General features: G+C 34.0%; 1 protein-coding gene, 1 long non-coding RNA gene and 1 pseudogene across 2 annotated transcripts; all 3 read right to left on the bottom strand.

The window, feature by feature from the left end:
* Window positions 1–687: 687 nt before the first annotated feature.
* Window positions 688–2,573, bottom strand: LOC118031905 (cysteine-rich receptor-like protein kinase 6; annotated as a pseudogene).
* Window positions 2,574–9,372: 6,799 nt separating this feature from the next.
* Window positions 9,373–10,576, bottom strand: LOC118031892 (cysteine-rich repeat secretory protein 38). The gene is made up of 2 exons (XM_035036410.2): window positions 9,740–10,576; window positions 9,373–9,611 (listed from the first exon to the last, which is right to left on the bottom strand). Exon 1 carries the CDS (start codon window positions 10,556–10,558, stop codon window positions 9,815–9,817), a length of 744 nt encoding a protein of 247 aa, XP_034892301.1. The 5' UTR covers window positions 10,559–10,576; the 3' UTR covers window positions 9,373–9,611; window positions 9,740–9,814.
* Window positions 10,577–15,546: 4,970 nt separating this feature from the next.
* LOC118031893 (uncharacterized) lies at window positions 15,547–16,574 on the bottom strand. The gene is made up of 3 exons (XR_012171290.1): window positions 16,240–16,574; window positions 15,906–16,124; window positions 15,547–15,756 (listed from the first exon to the last, which is right to left on the bottom strand). It is a non-coding gene; the product is annotated as an uncharacterized lncRNA (long non-coding RNA).
* Window positions 16,575–22,134: the final 5,560 nt, after the last annotated feature.

Genomic DNA, 22,134 nt, shown 5'->3' with positions numbered 1-22,134 from the left:
TTGGAAAGTTAAGGAGGATAACCTTCTTTAATTCATCGAATCCAAATCTTAAAAAAGTTCAACTCATGTGAATCAAAGGGCTAATGTCTTTGGTCTTATAGCAATTTTATAAGGCTTGTTTTTTTTCAATGTTAGAAGGATAGAAAATCAGTAATTTATTTTTTAAAACAAACAAGAAAAATAATTAAATCAGCAATACAAAAAAAATAGCTTTATTAGTTGTTCAAATTAACAAGAAAATAAAAGGACAGTAGTAAAAAAAATCCAAATCAAATCAGATTTTCTTCTAGTCTACAAGGACCTTATAATGACGACAACTATTCCTATATATGCAAGGAAGGTTTATTCAACTATTTTTAATTAAATTTTTTTTTTACGATTTCATCTCTTTTTAGTTTTTTTTTATCAGATTTAATTTTTATTTTTTTATTGTATTTTTTATTATTATCAATGCTTCTTTTTTATTATTATATTATTAAATTAACTGAATTTATTGTACACAGCTATGTTAATGACCAGGTATTAAATATTTATTGCTTCCTTAAAATGATTAGCACAGTCTAAACATCATTTTATTACATTAAATTTTTTTTACCAAACTCACAACAAATAGCGACAACTATCCAGTTAAATGTATAAAATTTAGCAAATATTGCTAACAAAAATATCTAAGAAGTAGCAGGCGCATTTGTATTCCATGTCGAATTTAAAATAAGAAAGGAACAATAATTATAAGGCATTAGCAATATAACGAAGGACCTAATTGAACAATCCGGAAATCTAACATGGTCCTTCTTTTTTATTCTTTTCTTATTGCACCACAGCATTTGGCTTCAAGTTCAACAAAAAAACACAGCTTCTGCTTCCACCAAAACGAATAATGATGTGACTTAATTTGAAGCAAAGTTGCACCACCAACATGCTTAGTAACTTGCCCATTACCTTTGGATGTCATCAAGGGTCTATCTCAGAGATGGAAACCTCATTGTTAGACCACTGGGGAGATTTAGTTCTGGATTCATCCGACTCAGTTAACATTGAAGCATTCATCAATGGCAGAATCGACGTTTCTCCGTGCATAAAAAATGCAGGTTTTGAGGGTGCTGCGAGAGTGACAGAGTAGTTACTAAGCATCATAGAAACTTGAGCCATAGTTGGTCTTAGGGCTTCATTTTCCTGAACACAAACTAATCCGATGTTGATGCATCTCATAATTTCACTTCTTGGACCAATATTCAAGGTAGGATCTATCATGTCTAAAGGTGTCCCTTCATTCCATTTTCTCCATGACTGCAAAAATTTAGATAAAGTTCATGCACATTATTCAAACAGAATCAATAAAATTAATCACTGTTGATGCTTACATGGGTTAGAAGGTCCTCTCCATCGTCTCCTATGCCGCTGCCACCAATCTTTCGACCACTAACAATTTCTAAAACTAAGACACCGAAGCTATATACATCTGATTTAACTGAGAAATGTCCACGGATAACATATTCTGGAGCCATATTCTAGATTAAACAATGGCCGCAGAAAATCTACTATAAATTATTTCATTTTTGTCCTATCAATTTATTATATTTTGAAAATTTGTGGCAGACTGGCAGTATATACTTACAAGGTCCCAACTACTCTACTCGTGCTATCTTGAGCTTGATCCGTAACAAACATTCTTGCCATTCCAAAATCTGAGATTTTTGGATTCATGTTCTCATCTAACAGAATATTAGCAGCTTTGAGATCACGATGAATAATCCGTAGTCGAGAGTCTTCATGTAGATAAAGAAGACCCCTTGCAATGCCTTCAATGATTTTGTAGAGGGTTTCCCAATCTAGAAGTACACGCTTGACTGGATCTGCAAATCAACTAGAACGAGATAAATTACCTGAACTGACCATGGAGATTACATGTTCAAACTTTATCAAGGAACCGAATGACGAATATACCAAATATCAAGTTGTTGAGGCTCGAGTTGGGGAGAAACTCATAGACAAGAATCCTTTCTTCTTTCTCGAAGCAGAAACCCAGGAGTCTGACCAGATTCCGGTGCTGAAGCTTGGCAACTAACATGACCTCGCTCTTGAATTCTAGCTCTCCTTGTCCAGATGTCCTAGACAACCTTTTTACAGCTATATCTTGTCCATTAGCAAGTGTGCCCTGAAATCATGTCAAAATCAGCAATGTGTAGAACAAACTGAATCTAGTCCAAAATTACCAAATGTCTGAAGTGGAATCATATTTGACAGGTGAATGATTTTCCCTTAACTTGTACACGGTGCCAAATCCTCCTTGTCCGAGTTTATTATCCTCGGAGAAGTTACCTGTTGCTTCTCTGACAGTGCCAAAATCAAGCTGGAACAATTCCACATCTTCCATTTCATATAAATCTACACCAAAGCAATCCTAACGCATAAGCAAATGAAAAGGCTGCTTCTCCGAAGGGCTTGATTGAAACATTTCTTCATATAAAAGATGGTGTTTTCTAACAAAGTAATTTAAAGCTTCAGTTTGAGAATGCTAAGCCATAAAAAGCTTGGTTTTATGTCCTTAACATTTGAAATAGCCTCTGAAATTACCTTTAACTTCCTCTTCCTCCTTCTGCTTCCTGGCTCTTAAGAAGATGCAAACGCAAACTATAAGAATCACAGAAACAGCTATTGGAACAATGACAACGATGATGATGACATTCCTCTTCTTGCCCTTCTTTCCTAAAAACCAGAAATGAAATCTGATTTACACATGTTTAGAATGAATTTATAGATATGTCTAATAAGTAACAAGTAGTAACATAGTAAGTTAAGTCAATATCAAAAGGTTAACTTCTAAATTGCTGGGAATAGATCATGTCATAATTCAATTTTTAACTATTTTATTTTAATTATTATTATTATTTTATTTACTGAAAAGGATAAAAAAAATGAAAAAAAAAATAATAATGACGGAAAAACAAGTAAAATGAAATAAATAAAGAATGAATTAAAATTAGGGTTAAATGCAACATGATTGGAAGTTTTGGGGCTTAATTAAAACTATGGAATTAATCTAATTAATCCAATCAAGGGTTTAATTGGAGAATTGATAAGTTTTGAGACTTAATTGAGCTTGGAATTAATTTAATTAATCCAATTAAGGGTTTAATTAGAGAATTGATAAGTTTTGAGACTTAATTAAGCTTGAAATTAATTTAATTAATCCAATTAAGGGTTTAATTGGAGAATTGATAAGTTTTGAGATTTAATTGGACTTGGATTTAATTAAATTAATTAAATCAGGGACTTAATTGAAAAAGTATCAAAGTATAGGACTGATTCTTGTCAAATTTGAAAGAAATAAAACCCAAGGACCAATTTGTAAATGGTGCTGAGATGCAGGGTTTCAATTGCAATTTACCCGAGGACTGGACTGCAAACTTTCAAAACATCAAGGTCCAAAACGCAAAATAACCTCACGTTGTTCATCTTCTTCACCGGAAAAAAAGAAAAAAACTGCTGCCTTTACTCCTGCATTAAAACAGAGGCACGGTCGACTGCATGGCATTCTAAGGGGGAATAAAACCAGAGAAGAAGAAAACGCCAGTGAGGAGAAAGGGGCAGAACGGAGGATAGAAAGAAGAAAACAGAGGTAGAAGAAACTAAAAAAAAGAAGAGAAAAACCAGAGGGAGCTCACGTTGAACCGGCAGAACGTCATGCTTTTATTACCATCTCCTTCGTCCTGAGCAGAGGGGAACCGAGAGAAACCAGGGTAGCAGACTTTCCTTCCCCTGTTTCTTCTCAAAGAAACAGAGGAGGCCACGGAGAAAGGGAGAGATAGAGAGCGACTGAGAACGAAAAAACCGTGGGGAAGAACACGGAAGAAGTAAACAGAGAGCACAAAAAAGACGACGAGCAGGGGAACAAACCGAAACAGAAAAGAAGAAGACGACAGAACAAGGAAAGCTAAAACAGAGGAGAGGAAGAAGTGTTGGTGGAACAGCCCTTCCACACCGCCATCTTCGTTTGCAAGTAGCAGATTCCAGGAACACCGACAGAAGGGGAACGAACGAACGCAGGGATCATGAGGCAAGGATAGACAACCAAGAAAGACTGAAAAATCTGGATCGCCACTTCCAGCACCAGGTAAGTTGCGCTTTCCTTTCTTCTTGCATTTTAATTATATGCTCCTATAGCGGCGTGCTTGAACTGCTCACGCACGGCTGCTGGTGAAAAAATAATGGCCAGCCGGGTCAAGCCTGTGACCCGGCTGGGCCTGCGGTGTCCAGCCTAGCCCAAAAAATAAAAATATATAAAAGAAATAAAAAAAACAGAAAAATAAAAAAGTGTATGCATGAATAAAAATAATGTAAATGTATTAGTTTATTCATTGACGCTAGAGTCAGGAATAAAAATACCGGTTTAAATTTATATTATTTTTATTCATTGTATTTTTATTTTATTTAGCTAGAAAAAAAAATATGTGCATGCGTAAAAATAAATTTATTTTTATTTATTCACTGGCGCTAGAGTAGGGAATAAAAATATTGATCTAATTTTTTTTTGTAGCTACGAATTTTTACCAACGCCAGAGTTGGAATTATTCAAGCTCGAATATTCACTGACGCCAAAGTCAGGAATATTATAAACAAATCATCATAACATAAATTAATAAATATTTAGCAATTTAAGACAAAACCAACAATGCAGTCTGCCTTAAGCAGAACGTTTAAGGGATGATAATATGTTTCCTTTTACGTAACTAATCTCGAGCCATAGAATCTCTGTTGACCAGTTAGGGTTTCTAGTGACCATAATACTAGATGGTGACTCCTTAGACAAGACCTTTTTTTCTAAAAGAACCAGATGCCAGAAATATGTTCTTTTTTCCATAATAAAGAATTATTTTTAGGACCCTCGTGATGTCGGGTGCGACAGATCATTAATTGAATCAAATCTTTAACAGCCTTAGCTCACATACTCAATTTCAAAATAGTTGAAGAAAAATATTTCATCTAGTCATGCTTTAAGTTGTGCCCATACCTTGTGAAGTTGAAGCTGGTGGTGATGGAACTGTATAATTCGAAGTTGAATCTGGTGGTGGCGGGATTGAATTAGTCGGAGGGTCATAGAAACGGTCTATTTCATACCTAAAATTACAGCTTGGATAAATAACTCTTCCTCCCTGTCTTGCATCACAACACCGTGGAATAAGTCCTGAAGCATTATACAGGCAATCCCTGCATTCCGAAGCAGATAAATCAGGAGTACACTGTACAAGTGCATATATTTTTTGAAAGTTCTTCGGGACATCTATTTGATCCATTGCATACTTGTAACGAGAATCACCTGCGGCTGCTTGATCGCTCAGCCTACCTAACAAAGTCATCCGTGACTGATTGAACCCGACTACATCAGAGACATTAACTCGATCATCATACACCCAAAAATAAGGTCCTTTCTCCATGCGATTAAATATGGAGCGGTTTGTGTAGCGTACCATACAGTTATCTAACCCTCCGACTGCCTCCACAAAGTTTGGACAGAGTCTTACCAAGAAATCACTAGCATTTCTTATGCAAACACATAGAAAAAAAAAAAAAAAAAACGACGTGAACATATAGAAAAAAAAAGAAAAGAACGGATGCCTGTCAACATCTGGGTTTGAACAGAATTGGCCGAGTTATTGAATAAATGGACAAACAATATTCTGGGAATTTGTTTTTCCAGAATAAATATATTTATACAATATATATATTATATATTGCATATTTGTTTTTATTGAATTTACAATAATAAAAGTATCTCCGTGTGAAATTTTCTGTTGGTGTATTTGTTGACTGCATAATTTCTATGGAAAAATCTGGAAAGACCGTGGAAGACATGTACACATTGCCTTTCACAATAAAGACTATAGACTTGTTTGGTTTGAAGACTTGTGAATATGAATATTCTTGGAGAAACACAGAATTGTTGGTCCACTTCCACAGCAGTGTTGGAAATTCAAAACCAAAATTATTTTATCGGAATATAAGCTCACCATATTAGATCATGAAAAATTAAACCAAAATTTTGAAATTTTGACTTGATAATTTTTAAAATTATAAGTCATTTCTTCTTTTACTTCTACCTAAATAATATTTAGTAATCAAATAAATTAAATGATATAATATTTGGCCACCCTAGTATATCCTCTAGCAACATTAAATATTGTTTAATAAACTTACTCTACATGTCTCCTTAATTAGCCCATCCTATGCCTTTAATGTTTCACATATTTTTCAAAGCTAACTTGTAGTGTAGGATGCCGTTAATGTTTCACATATTTTTCAAAGCTAACTCGTAGCAACATTAAATATTAATTGCCATTGCAATTTTGTTAAAGGAAAACCTCCTTGTGAAAAAGAAATCTTTTTGTTAAAGTAATTTTGACGCTGCCATAGGCATTGCTGAACCCCACTTTCTCTTTGTGATTTTTATAAATACCTGAATTAATTCTAAAATTAACAATTTTAGATAAGCTTCATTAATTCTTAATTCTCCAGGATTCTAAAATTAACTTTTAATAATCTTGAAATTTATAGCATTTAAACTGAAAACTTACATGAAACAAATCTAGAATTTAAGAAGTAAATCTACATTACTCAAAAGTTAAAGTGGGATTCCTTTTAGTTTCATGCATGATGGTGCGAGTACCCGGCGGGAAATGGTGACTTCTCTGTCGGAATAATTCTAAGTGCCTAATTTCCCCACTTATGATTACTAACAGCCTCAACTTCCCCACTTTTCATAAGAAATATAAAAAATTCTGCCAAGACTTGTGGAAGACATGCATGAACACATTGGCTTATACAAAAGTCGTTTGGTTTGAAGACTTGGCGACCTGAATTAATATTCATGGAGAAACACAAAATTGCCTGTCCAATTCCTCAGAAAAATTGGAACTACAAGATGACCCACAGCAGGGTTGAAAATTCAAAACATGGAATAAATGGAGTCTCTGGTCAATGGCGAAGTCTCCCCTAGTTTTTTAATTGCAATTTTGTACATATAATTCAGTTCAGTCCCTTTTTCTCAAATTTATTCACAATTGGATCCTCGTTTCTCTTTCTCTCTCTCGAATGCATATTCTCGAAAGGTCTTATCAATCCAGGAGTCTAAAGTTAGCCATGTTTAAATCTTTTCAAATCTGAATCTGTAACTAACAAGCACATCTCAAGGCATCTGATATACATCACTTGAAAACGTAATGGAGCAATAAGATTAATACTTATCTTCTTATAAATTCTTCATGGAAATATTTAAAAATACTTTCCCTATTTTTCACATAGAATTTTATCGGAATAGAAGGTCGCTGTAATAGTGTTAAATGTGCACGAGGTGCACGCTTCGGCAGGCTATCCAAAACAATGCCTAAGGGTGCTGGCAGCTATGCCAACAGTGGGATAAATCGGTAGCACATATTTGTGCAGCTATAGGTTTGTCAAAGGTAAATCGGCAGCGCAGATTATTGACGAACATGGGCTGGATGATGGAATGTCCAAGCCACGCAGGAAAACTCGTCAGGGGCATAGGCTGACAAGAACAAGGGCTATCGAGGAATTCGGCAGCGAAGACATTGGCAACCTGCACACAGATGCAAATTCAACAGCACATGAATTAGCAGCTTGCACGCAAATGCGAATTTGACAGCATGCAACAATTTATGCAAGTCAAGGGCTCAACTTGGCACGATCTAAAACTTGGACGAAGGACTGTCCAAGGCATACGAGTGACTCAACAGCTGACGAAGCAAGAGATGGCAAATGGGGCTGCCAGGTGGGCATGCAAAACGTGGGCTAGTGGCAGTCATGGTCAGAACGTGGGTGAAGTGGCAGCCTCATGGGGCAGAATGTGGGAGCATAACTGGGGTGCTCTCCAAGCTTCTGAGATCATGGAGAACATGAGGGAGAAAGCACCCACTATTTCGTGAAAAATAAGAGATCATAGGTGAGCCTTGCAAAAGTTTCATGGTTTTGGTTTGACCCATAATTGGGTAAAGCCAAGTATCTTTTGGGAGCTTCCTTATTTGAAGACCAATCTGCTCCGCCATAACCTTGACGTCATGCACATCGAAAAGAACATGTTTAAGAAAATTTTCAACACCGTCATGAATGTGAAGGGGAAGACAAAGGAGAACATCAAGGCTAGATTGGATATAGCTTTATACTGTAACCATAAAAATATGGAGTTGGTTTATAATGAGTCACGGGTCACAAAACCAAGGGTAAGCTTCGTGTTAGAGAAAAACGCACAACTGCTAGTCTACAAATGGCTTAAGAGTCTGCGTTTTCCGAATGGACATGCATCGAACATATCAAGGCTGGTTAATATAGAGGACTGCAGATTGTATGGAATGAAGAGTCATGACTACCATGTGTTTATGCAAACACTCATCCCATTAGCTTTTTGTGATTTGTTGCCAAAGGGAATATGGGATGCACTAATGGAGATCAATGATTTGTTCAGAGATATATGCTCCAGCAAGTTGAATGTTGAGCACATTGAGAGGCTTTAAATGAATATCATCGAGACACTATGCAAACTTGAGACGATATTCCATCCATTATTTTTTGACTCAATGGAGCATCTCCCTATACATCTACCGTTCGAGGCAAAAGCTGGAGGACTGGTCCAGTATAGATGGATGTACCCATTCGAACGGTTAGATATTACAGTTACAATGTAATTCATATATAGAAGTATTTTCTATGGTTTTCTTAATTGAAAATACTTGAATTGTAATTCAATGCAGGTACCTGTTTAATCTCAAGAAAAAGGTTAAGAACAAGGCGCATGTTGAGGCTTCGATACGTAAGGCCTATATTGTTGAGGAGATCTCAACATTTATCTCGTACTATTTCGAACCTCATCTGAGAAAGAGAATCAATCGCGTTCCACGGCATGATGATGGCGGTGAAGTGTCTTCCAGTGGGAATTTGTCAATATTCTCCAATACTGGACGACCCACACCTAAAAAATGCCGAACTCTCTCGAATTTCTTCTATTTATTTTAAAAATACTATTATTATTTGAATATTGTTTTCTTCCATTAACAGGAAAAAACAATATTGTTCTCCAGCCAACAATACAGTAAAGAACATCAATGTAGTTGGAACTACGAGATGGCCCACAAAAGCGTTGAAAATTCAAAAGTTGGAAGATAATAGAGTCTGGTCATTGACCGGAGTCTACCCTGGTATTTGAAGTCCAATTTTGTGCATTCATACTCCTTGAACATCAATCTAGTCTACCCTAGTATTTGAAGATAATAAAAGTGTAACTATAATATCTTGACAGCACAATTATTGAAACTAGAATATCAAAATTCATAACTGAGCGATATTCATTGAACAAATATGTAATTAAAATAGTGTCCAAACTGCTCTTATTATTAAATAGACTCAGAGGAAATAGATGTCCATACAGATCATAGGTATTTTAATTTATTGTTTTCAAAGAAATCTGAGTGCTGTAAACAAGAAAAGTGACATTAGGTAGAGGGCTAGCGGTCAGGCGGCTCAAACATGTTGCAAGGACCACAATAACACTAGCAAGGCATTCGCGATGGCAGTTCGAACTATGTAAGGTTGTGTTTTAGCTGCAAAAAGGATCATAAAACCATAATATGTGATTAGACAACGTAATCATTCCTGAATTAATTTGAAAGCAGATAAAAAATTACCATATTTGTTTACAAAATATATTCTAATAAAAAATCTGAAATACCTATTTTCCTCACGATATTGGTGTGGAAATGCTGGTTCTGTTGCCTAGGGTGGCGGTGGCGAAGTGCTTGCAAGGTCATAGAAAGGGTCCTTTTTCGTATCGAAAGTGACAGCTAGGTGAAACCACCCTCCCTCCTTGCCTCTTAGAACAGCATGTTGGAATCAATTTGATAGCTCGATTCAGGCAATCGCTGCATTGCGGCTGAGTCAAATCAGGAGTGCACTGAACAAGTGCATACATTGTTTGTTGAGACTTTTCTGCTGTCGCATTTCCTGCTGCAAATTTTCTTCGTGAATCACCTAACGCTGCAGAATTTATCAGTCTGCCTAACAAGGCATTTAGCACCTCATTGAACTCATTTTCGTCGGTAACATTAACCAGGTTGTACATCCAAAAGTACGGACCGAATTCCATACTGTTAAAAATGGTATGGTTTGCATACCTCAACATACAATCATCATACCAAATATAGGCCTCCTTTTGGTTCGGACAGAGTTGTGAGAGCACTTGGCTGGAATTTTTAATGCAACTACGGCAGGTTTCAGGCTTTTTATCTCCTCTACAAAGCGAAATTGCATAAGCTTTGTCGATGTTTTCGCCAAAGGAGCCAGTGTAAAACCCATAATCATTATTTGTATCAGAAGAGAAGGAGGAGATAAGGCGATCGAGGTTTGATTTGTAGTCACTATTAGCACTGAAGTTACCATGATTTTCTATACAAAAGTGCTGAAGCAGATTTGTTTGTGCCATGGTGAGAACGAGGAGGTGAATGAAAACAGGACTAAAAAAGAGGAGCAATTTTGATGGTAACATTGCCATCGCAGCAACGCAGTTTTCTCTTTGTGATGTTTTGTTTTTGAAAATAGCCTGCCTTCCATTTTTATAGCTCTACAAGTAGCTAGGTGGGAAATGGGCAGTACCAGTCTGTGGAATATTGCTTAAATTCCTGTCGGCCCACTTCGTGAGTGATGGGGCGGAATCCGGGACCGGTGATGTACTGATCTTTGCTCAAAGGAGGGGTAAGCACACTGAGACACAATATTTAACGTGGTTCAACAAATTGCCTACATCCACGGGAGAGGTTCATTTTATTTAGAGATAGAGAAAGAATACAACACATGGAGGAGGATCACATTCACTCAACTCCCATCTCTCATTGCTACATAGGGCAGCAGCTGCTGGTGGCAGCAGGGCTGCTGATGGCAGCCCTTCTCTTTCTTTCTCTCTTCTTCTCTCTACATGTCTCACAACTCTCACACTTTGCTCTCTAAGATCATGCCTCTTTTATAGGCATCAATGGCAGCTCCTCTTGCTCCTTTGTCATCAATGGTGGCTGCCAAACTCATCTCTTCTTCAACAAAGGTGGCTGCCAACTTCTTCTCTTCTTCAACAATGGTGGCTACCAAAGTCAAGGTTGGTGGTTGCCACCAACAAGCCTCCTTCTTTGACAATGTCAACATAATTGGCAATATTCCAACAATCACCCCCTTTGCCATTTATGTGGGCAATTGTCATCTTGCTTCTTCAGCACACGCTTTCTGGAGCGTTCTGAAATGGGCTCCTTTCATGGCCCTCACACCTTCTCTAAGGTGTCTCCGCTTGTCGTTATGCGACGGTCTAAACTAGAGCTCCTATCATGGCTCATAGTTTGGCACATATAATTGGGTAAACATGTGCACCTTCTTCTTCTTCATCTCCATCGACCACCATGATGACCTTTAGATGCCTCCTGATCGGGCAATCTCTCTTTAATAATTCACCACTGTCATTTTCGGTCTCAAATCTCAAAGATCGGACCATACCATTGCATCCGGAATGATCAAATTAGCTGGAAACATGTCTTGAATCGTCCAAATCGCACTTCAGACGGCTAAGATTTGATCAAAACAATTCTGGCCTGATCAACGACTCAGATTCAATCTCAGATCCGGTTGCACGTAGGATCAACTACACTGGATCCTATACCTCGGCTCGCGGCTCGGCTCGGCTCGGCTCCAACTCAGCTCGGCTCCACTCGGCTCAGCTTGGCTCGGCTCGCGGCTGATGACATGGCAGGTGGGTCCCGCTATGCTGACATGTTAGTTGACTAGTCAATTGACTTGCTGACTGTGTATGTGATGTCATCATTGCATCATGAAGACGTCATCCTTTGCATGGCACTGTTCATGATACGTCATTGTTCACATGGTGGGAAATGGGCAGTACCAGTCTGTGGAATATTGCTTAAATTCCTGTCGGCCCACTTCGTGAGTGCTTTCGTTGGAAAAATAAATTTATCAACCACTTTTCTGGAAAATCTGGACGTTCACATTTTCTCCGCTTTCAATCGTTAATTTCGATTTATAAGAACGGTCATACCCAGAAGTCTGCAAGGGATTGCGGAACACTTATTGCCTTGGAGTGAAGTGGAGTTGTTTTTCAAAGTATTTTTAATATTGAAATGTATTAAAATAATATTTTTTTTATTTTTTAAAAATTATTTTTAATATCAATACATTAAAATAATTCAAAATACATAAAAAAAATTAATTTTTTACAAAAAATAAATTTGAATTTTTAAAAACACGGTTCCGGCAGAAAAGGCAACTGGTTCAGTCTCCAATGTTTGGTTTAAAGACTTTTGAACACGTCTTCAACAAGACCTTAAAGCCAAATCTAGCTGTGTATTTATGGAGAAACTTAGAATAGTCGACTTCCTGAGATAAATCGGACCTACAAGATTATCACCTACAATCTGTTGGCAATTTAAAGCTTTGAAAGTTGGAGAAGCAGTATCAGGCCGTTAGATAATTAATTACAGGCATGTTATAGAATTTTGGTATAATTTTTAGCTGCTGCGGAAAGGAGATAATAGAGCATGATGTGCTGAAGCAATTTTATACACCTTTCCATTAATCATTATGGGTTAAAATAATTAATTGAAAGAAAACCTACGTAGCAATTGGTTTCATTGATTAAAAAAACAGTTGGCAGATAAGAAAACATAAAAAATCACAAAGCTAAAAAAAAAAAAAAAAAAAAAAGAACTCCACATGCATTATTTTTTCAAACTCGTGATCCGGAGAATTAGATCAAAAACATCTTATCTAAAAAAACTACGAAACCTAGTCTCTAAACAATTAAATATAAAAGGATTAACTTGGAAAAAGAATGTCAATTGCACAAAAGGATCCAAAACAAAAAATAAATGATAATTAAAACAATAAGGATCAAAATTGAAATATAAAACAAATTTTATTTTTGATTGAAAGGTATATTTGCAAAGAAAAATTAATTGAATAAAAGGACCCAAAAAAATCAAAATAATGAGGATTAAAATTAAAATAAAAAATAAAAACAATTTTTTTTAACGTGAAATTAAAAAAAATCAATTTAACAAAAGGTCCAAAATATTAAAAGAATAAAAACCAAAATGAAGAATGTAATATTTGGTAAATTGGAATTGAAGGAAGAAGTTGAAGACAAATAAAACTTCTATATAAAAGACAGAAAAAAAAAAACTATAAATCAAAAGAATAAGAACTAAAACAAAAATACTAACAATAAAGAAGGTCAAACTATAAATTTTAGAGGATGATAAATAAATAAATAAATAAGAGGAAGAAGAAAAAAAAAGCATACTAGTGACAAACCAGACCACACAACCAGTAAAGAACATGATGGCACTTCTAATGACATGGCAGAAAGGTATTTTTTGGATGCCAAGTGGTGTCGCCCGAACTACGTCGACTCCTCCCATGTGCTTGCAAGTGTGTTTCATGCACCCCAATTTTTTTTTATTTTTATTTTTTATGAAAATACTCAATTGCTCTTAAGATGACTTCATAATCAAGAAAAAAAAAACCTTTTTAAAAAGACAAAAAAGCCGTTGTGGCCTTTTTTATTATTATTTTCAAGGGAATTTTGGTAATTTTCCTATGTGATTGATTTTTTTGTTATATTTTATATTTGTTTGAGTAAGAAATTGTCCCTTATATTATATGATAATAACAAAAAAATCATTTTGAAAATACTAAATTGCCTTTTAACACCATCATTGAATATTTTGTTTTTAAGGGTTTTTTAGCCATTTCACTATACATTTGAAATGCAAAAAAGCATTAACCTTGATCATTTTGGTAATTATTTGATAGGAGGGACAAAAACATCATCATACTATTTCAATAAACAATGCCAATAAATCTAGATCTGTAGTTTTTTTTCAATCCATATTTATCTTTAAATATTTATTATTTTCTATCAATTAGAAAATACTAGATGTCATTAATTAGACTACGGCAAACACACTTTTGAGTTTATACAAAGATACTAGGAGTTTTTTTTATAACAAAATAAGGACTCTCTAAGAATAATATTCAATTTGTTTTTTTGATGATTTGTAAAAAATATTATAAAATGAAAGCTTGTTTTTAAACAGACATTTTTAGATGCAAGTAACCATTAACAATTTTCTTGCTAATTATTAGAAAAACTCAATGAACCTTGGAAAAAAGCTTAGAAAAAACATGACTTTTGTTATAAATATAAAAAAAAAAAAACTCCCAATTTTTCTTTTTAATAAATAAAGTATTGCATTAAGACGCCAAAAGATAGCGGGAAGGAGAAGATACAAGTCTGCATCACTCAGGTTTAGCAAATCAAACAAATGAAAGGAAAACCACAAAACAGAGCTGCAACCATAGGATGCAGCTTTGCCTCCACACAAACAGCACTGCCAAGCTAAACTACCAAGATAAAAATCCAGGGGAAAACTCCATAAAACCAAAAAACTATCTCAATTCTGATTTAAATTATTACTAAATCTTTCTAACTATCATCGTCTTTTCCATATCAAAAGAGATCTTCAAACCAAGCTACTAACATCAAGAGACTTTAGCTCGTCCTTAGGCCAACTCCATATGCCGAGAAAAAAACTCCCATTGTCAAATATTTAATAACTTTAGCTGTTCTATTCTGTCACTGCCCGAATTCAATTCATTGCTTGTTCTTCATTTGCGTACTTCAACTGATTCATTTGATGCTTGCAGGGGTGCATTGAAGATCAAGGGTAGATTGAGTGCTGCGCAGATATTCACTCCTGACATCTTCCCCAAGCATCATGAGCTGTGAGCTGCTACTGGAAGACTATACAACCGGTTGAAGCTGTCCATCAGCGTCTGTTATTGTTGATGAATTCATAAATTGTTGGTTTTTTCATTTAACATGGGACTAGATCGGAGGCTGTAAGCCTAGAACAATCTTTATAATTATAAAGCTCCACAATCCTCTTTGTTTATCAATTTACATGTTCTTGTTTCTTGGACTAAAATCATTAGATTGTGCAATCCTTGGTTTGTTTGCAACACATCTGACATCCATCCCTAAGTTTCTATGATTATCACCAACCTGCTCATGTGATGTGAACTTTTGTTGTTTATATCATATGGTCGATGATAAAGGCCTGTGCTCTATTTCGTTCGATCATGAGAAGGATGCGATAGATTCTCGCACCAGCGCAGTGAAAAATCTCTCTCTCTCTCTCTCTCTCTCTCTCTCTCAGTAGAGAGAGAAGGTTTATATATATCCTGCCATTTAAGAAGACTTGAGTTATTTAAAAAAAAGTTGTTTAGTAATTTAACTATATTAAAATAATCTCATTTTCATGTTATCGTTGTCTTTGTAATTATATTTATTCATATTGTTTAAAAAAAGATTAAAAATGTACCAAACAAGGTTAGAGAAGCTTAATCTATATCCCTCGCTAATCTAAAACCAAACACAATTTAAAATAATAATAATAATAATAACTCACTGACTCATATAGTGTAACTCCTCCAAAAAAAATGAAAAGGGAAAGAAATACTGTATAATATTTAATGTACAGTTAAATGAATACATATAATTTCAACACTAACAACATCTCCATTTCTCCATGAACAAAAGAAGGTATTCAAAAGCATATTAAAGAACAAACAGAAACACTAGCACTGGAAAGGCCACGCCAATTGCAACTCGATGTGGTGAGGATCTTGTGGAACCTGCAATTTTGCCAAGCGACAAGTATATTTGAATGCCAATTTACGATCAAATCAGGAATCGGACCGAAAATTCCCCCAAAAAAAAATCAAATTTCAAACAAACGAAAGAGACACAGAGAGCAACAATTTGAATAATTCACAAAACTCACCTCCCTTTGCTGCAGGTGTTGAATAGTTGAAGTAGAACTGGTAATCATAGTACCACATGCTGCAAATAGATCCATGAATATCCCAATTTCTCTTATTTCCAACAATATTTAAAAATGTCGCCAATTGGAAATCCAAGCACTTGCCACAGTCACTCTTGCTGAGATCTCTAGTGCATTGAGCCATGCCATACCTCTTCCCACTCTGTCCAACATCCAATACTGCGGTATAGAACATCAGTACCTTTAAAATCGCCCAAAGTTTTTAAAAAAACTAGCTATTCTTTTTTCTTGTTTTGGCTAATCAATGGAGATTAAAGTTTGCGCAGCCTTGTACCACGGTAACATTCTTGATGCAGGCTGCACAGTCTGTGGCAGAAATATCACCTCTGCATTGTGTAAGGCCATAAATCTTGTTAGCACCTTTACCTGCTGTGGTCGTGTAGAAGCCATTTTGGATAGGCGCATTAGCAACAAGTGAATTCTGCAGCTCGCTCAGATTGGCTTGGTATTCACTGCTATTGGTAGCATTATCAGCTTCACTACATAGCGAACCGAGATTGGAATTACTGTCAGCATGGCAAGGGCTAGATAACAGCAGAAAAGTTGAAAATATAATGAATATTAACAATTCCATACTTTGAGTCCAAGGGAAAACGAAGGCAGAGGTCATGAATGGGATGTGTTCTCTTCTTTTTATGTTCATATCATAATCAAAACTATCAAATCGTTGCATTTGTGGGGAATGTAATCATGCCGTGTAGAATTTGTTTTGCACTACAAGATTGAAGACAATGAAACCTAGCTAGTTGTACTTGTTCATATCGTAAATGCATTATTATATATTTGTTTAGCACTACAAAATTGAAATCAGTGAAACCTATTTGTACTTGTGCATATCATATATGCTTAGCAATAGAAAATGGATGTGGATGAAATCATTTTCTTAATTAAGCTCCATATGGATATGCTTTGCAATATAAAAACTGAAGTCAAACAAAACTAGCTTCTTACTTTTGTTGAATTAAAGCTTCTGGTCCTATAAGGCTGAAGTTTAAATGGAACGCCATTGTGAAGTTTCGGTTTTTTTTTTTTATAGAATTTAAATTAAATAATTAATTTTAATATGATATCAAAACTTCATGAGTTCTAATGGCCTAGCAAATATTCTAAAGCCCAAGTCACTTGACAGAGGCCTAGAGACGACGGGCTACAAGTGGGGAGCATTGATGAACATATCCCATATTAAATAAATAAACTCCATAAACTTATAAATTTGAGAAAGAGTCATCCACCATAAACTTAAAGTCCAGGCTCAACTATCAAATATTCACATAAACATTTGGGCGAATATGGAAGACCTAACGCATAATGATGTGAAGTGTCTTGATAATGTGCTTATGAACTGGATAGACAAAGTAAAGCCAATAAAAAAAAAAAATAAAGGTGTGTTTGTAAGTGTAATTATGGTTGTTTTTAAAAGTGTTTTTCATTCAGAAAAGTATGTTAATAATATTTTTTTTATTTTTTAAAAATTATTTTTAAAATCAACACTTCAAAATAATTTGAAAACATTAAAAACTTATTAATTCAGAACAAAATAAAAAAAATTTAAATTTTTTTTTAAAATACTTTTAAAACGCAATACCAAACACATCTTAAATGTATCAAATATTTAGTCTAATCAAAATAGTAATAATTTTATATTCTACTGGTGAATTATGTGTAAGTTTTTCCAGGAGATGCAACAGACCCAGTTTTGTTGTTTTTATATTTTACTTATTTTTCGAGTTTCGGTTTTTTTTTTGTTTCTCTATATAAAGCTATGCCAGTTTTTTGCTATTATATAGATGGTTGGTGTATTATTTTTCAGAGAATTTCAAAATTCATGATTAATGACTTTTTCGGAATAAATTACTAGTTTTCTCATTAATTTAGGATTGTAATCTTAGATAATATTTAATTATTATCTTGAAGTATAAAAAAACAAAGATAACTAGGATAGATACGTATTTAGATGTGGAGACAAAGGCTTTTGTATCTCTTAGAAAGTTTTTAGCTTTTTTTTTTTCTATTCCTCAAACAAAAAGGACATGGAAAAAAGAGATAAAACCAAGGCTTTTGTTTTAAAGAAAGTTGAGTTTTAAAAAATTATTATTCAAATTTTTCTGTATTTTTTTGCTATTAGAAAAATTAGTCAACGAAAAATAATTTTCAGTCAAATAAAAATTTAGCTTGGCTTTCAAGAAAGTGTTTTTCTTTTATTTGAGGTAAAAATACTTTCCATAAGTTGTGAAAAATTAAAAAAATATCATATTATTTATTAATTATATCAAATTTGATCTTCAAATTTTTTATTGCTATATATTTTGTTTTGAATCTTTTTATTTTTTTTTTAATTTCATCCCTTATAATTTGATTTAATCTGATTTTTATATTAATTTTGATCCTTATTTTTATAATTGTTATTTGCTTTTATCTTATTATTATTTTAATTGAAATTTTTATCTATCAAATTTGATCCTAATTTTTTTTATTTGAAATAATTTATGAAATTATAATTATAATTATTTTAATTTCATCATCTTTTAATTTTTTTTATCTGTTAGATTTAATTTCCTTTATTTTGATTATTAATTATTTTATTTGAGATAATTTATGAAATTATATTATTTTTTTGAATTTCATTCTCATCCGACTTTTTAATTTGTAATATTTTTTCCTCATTATTTTAATAAACTTGAAAAAGAAAAAAAATATTAATAAGTTATTTTCCAGTTCATTTTTTTATGACATAACCAAATACTGAAAATATTTTTCAAATTATTTTTCATGATATAGTCAAACATAAAAAAATAATTCACTTTATAGGAATCCAGTTTCCAAGGAAAACACTTTTCAAAAGTAAACTATTTTCCAGCAAATAAACGGGGTCTAAATTAATTTTTTTATTTTTCTATACATATCTCTTTAATCAATCTATTTTTTATTTTAATAATTTTCAACTATGTTTTATAACACACATAATTTTGTGTGTGTAAATTTTTAAAAATACTTTTTTGATACAATTTAATAATTTATAATAATTAAAAAAATGAATGAATTAGAGTAAATATTTTTTTTATGAATTGAATAATTAATTAAATAAAGAGTAATTTTTATTAAAATGTATATAAATATTTCTTCTTCTTTTTTACCAAATGAGTGAGATTTTTCCTATTATGAAAGAACATATATAAATATCATTATTGAGAGATTAATATAATAATTAAAATAGACATAGAAAACCATAATTGAAAATTGGTGATGTTTTAAAATAATTGGATTTAATGATTGTTTAAATCATTATTTAATTATATTATCTTCTTAGAAATGAATTTTTATTATGATTAAAAAATCCATTTTAAAATTGATTTTGATGAGTAGAGAAACTACCTTTTAAAATTAAGAAATCGCATTTCTATCCTTTTTGCTTTAAACAAACCGAATTAATCCATCTGGTTCGAGTCCCATTTGTGTGTTCAATATATTTAAAGAAAAACTAATCACCTAAGATGAATAGATTTGGAATTGTGTCATGAAAAGGCCAACCCAAAAATATCAATTTTCCTAAACATGTATGCAAATGTATAAAAACGCCTCAAATCTTATTAGTTGGGTCCAAGCTCGGAAAAGGTCTTTATGCCTTTAGCCCAAGGATAATGCATAAAAAGGCCTCAAATCTCATTACAAAACAGTAACTCCTCAATTCATCAGGACCTCCGATCAAGTCATAGTCATAAATGGTCAAAATTAATGTATTGCATCTAACCAAATAAATGGTCTCGAAAACAATCCTCAGGCCCTCTGAAAGCATCCTCCGATCATGGAACCTCTTACACGACCAAACTCAAGAATGCATACATAAACAAAAGAAACATAATTAACACCAAAACTCATATTAACTTGTAAAAAATCTAGTCATTCTATAAAAAGCTTAAAACACGCATAAACAAGAAACAAGAACAAATAAATTGACCTTCATTTGAATATTGATGTCCTTAAGTCACCCTAGACTGTAAAACACACACAATAATGTAAAGCAAGACAAAGGAGATACACACACAAAAACAAGTTCGAAACACATATCCTTTCATTTTTATGTTTATATATATATATATATTTTTCAATATAAGAAAAAAAAAAAAAAAAAGAAGAAGCATAAACTTAGACGAAGGGAACACTTTTCAAGCCAAAGCACAAAAACAAGCACAAAGTAATTTTACAAATCAAATAAATATAAATATGTGTGTGGAATTTAGGCTTAAAAACCAAAACATAAACATTTAAAAATATGATAAAAGTAAGATATTAATAAAAATAGGTCTAACTGTTGAGCTTTTTTTATTAAAAAAAATGAAATTTGAGCAATCATTAAGAACAAGCAACCTTGAAAATACCAAAACAACATTCAAGATATGGTTTAAAGGTTGGAAATTGTTACGTGCTTAACTCAATGCATGCATGGCAGAGGTGCACTGAACGTGAGTGCAGACGAGGGCACAATTAATTGCATTTCTGTTATTTTCATTACAGACAAGGGCATTGGACGTGGGTACATATTAATTGCATTTCACTTACTTTCATTCAATAATACAAAGGATAAGGCCACGTCTTGTTTCAGTAGAGAAGTCGTTCATATTCTCCAGCGGCAGTTCTATTCTGCAGTAAGTTATCCCTAGTCCTTTGTATTAAGTTGCTTTATTTCTGTTGGTTGTAATGGCTATTAATATAGCTGGTTGAATTCAATAAGGGATTATCATATTGTCTAGAACTCTACTCCTTTTTGAATAATCATTTCAGAGAGGGCACTCGAATCCTTCTCCTGGGATTCTAGGCTTCTCTCCTAATCAACGAGCAAGTATTGGATCCTCACCTTCAACTACTCCGTTTTGAAGAATTACAAATCAGGAAGCTAGGGAACGATGAGGGAAGGGACTTTTTTATTATTATGATGAGAAGTACTTTATAGGCCATCATTGTGAACAGCCACAATTGTTCATGATAGAGGACTCTCCCTGCGATAAGAACTCTGAGGAAGACTAGCTGGAGGCAGAGCTTATAGAGGTGACACCTGAGATTTCCTTACATGGTATTGTTGGTGCTGAACATCCCCAAACAATTCAAGTCTTAGGAAAACTACAGAACAAAAGCTTGATATGTTGATAGATGGGGGCAGCACTCACAATTTCATTGACTAAGCCACTACAACTCAGTTTGGCCTACCGATCATCAGAGACAGGAAACTTCAAGTGGTGGTAGCTAATCGAGAACGTGTAGAATGTGCAGGCCATTGCCAAGGAATTAGGTTGGAATTACCATCACGGCTGATTATTATGTTCTGCCTATGGCAGCCTGTCAAGTAGTTTTGGGGGTGCAATGGTAGGAGACCCTGGGATCAATGGAGACAGACTACAAACAGCTCACTATGACATTCAGAATCGGCGGAGTCAGGCATACTTGGGAAATGGGTGGCAGTTTTTTAAGTCCTACCCCCATTTTTGTCCTTGAGGATAAGGACAGTTTGAGTGGGCAGGATTGTTACGTGCTTCACTCAATGCATGCATGCATGGTAGAGGTGCACTGAACGTGGGTGCAGACGGGGGTACAGTTAATTGCATTTCAGTTATTTTCATTGCAGACGTGGGCATTGGATGTGGGCACAAATTAATTGCATTTCAGTTACTTTCATTCAATAATACAGAGGATAAGGCCACGTCTTGTTTCAGTTGAGAAGTCGTTCCTATTTTCCAGCGGGAGTTCTATTCTGCAGCAAATTATCCCTAGTCCTTTATATTAAGTTGCTTTATTCCTGTTGGTTGTAATGACTATTAATATAGCCGGTTGAATTCAATAAAAGATTATTATATTGTCCAGAACTCTACTCCTTGTCTTTCTCTTCTCTCTGTTTCAAAAATTCTGAACTAAACTCATTATGGATGTGTTTGGAAGGCCAAGTGTGGATGGATAGTGTTGGGAATTATGTTAAATATATGTTGTGAAGATGGATTGAATGTATAATTTTGATTATGATTATTGTGAATTGGTTTATGATGTGTGGGTTCATTGTTGTTATGTTTTGAAGATTGGGTATATACATTCCTTATGTAAAGGATGAGTTAAATAGATTGTACACTATTTATATGGGTGAATGTGGGCTGCCAACCATGCATACATGTATTTATGAACCATT

Source organism: Populus alba, chromosome 11, assembly GCF_005239225.2.
Source record: "Populus alba chromosome 11, ASM523922v2, whole genome shotgun sequence".
NCBI classification, from domain to species: domain Eukaryota; kingdom Viridiplantae; phylum Streptophyta; class Magnoliopsida; order Malpighiales; family Salicaceae; genus Populus; species Populus alba.
This window is presented reverse-complemented; position numbering and strand designations above follow the sequence as displayed.

Coding starts and splice junctions, on each gene's coding strand:
- LOC118031892 (XM_035036410.2), bottom strand. CDS start 10,558: ATGGCAATGTTACCATCAAAATTGCTCCTCTTTTTTAGTCCTGTTTTC.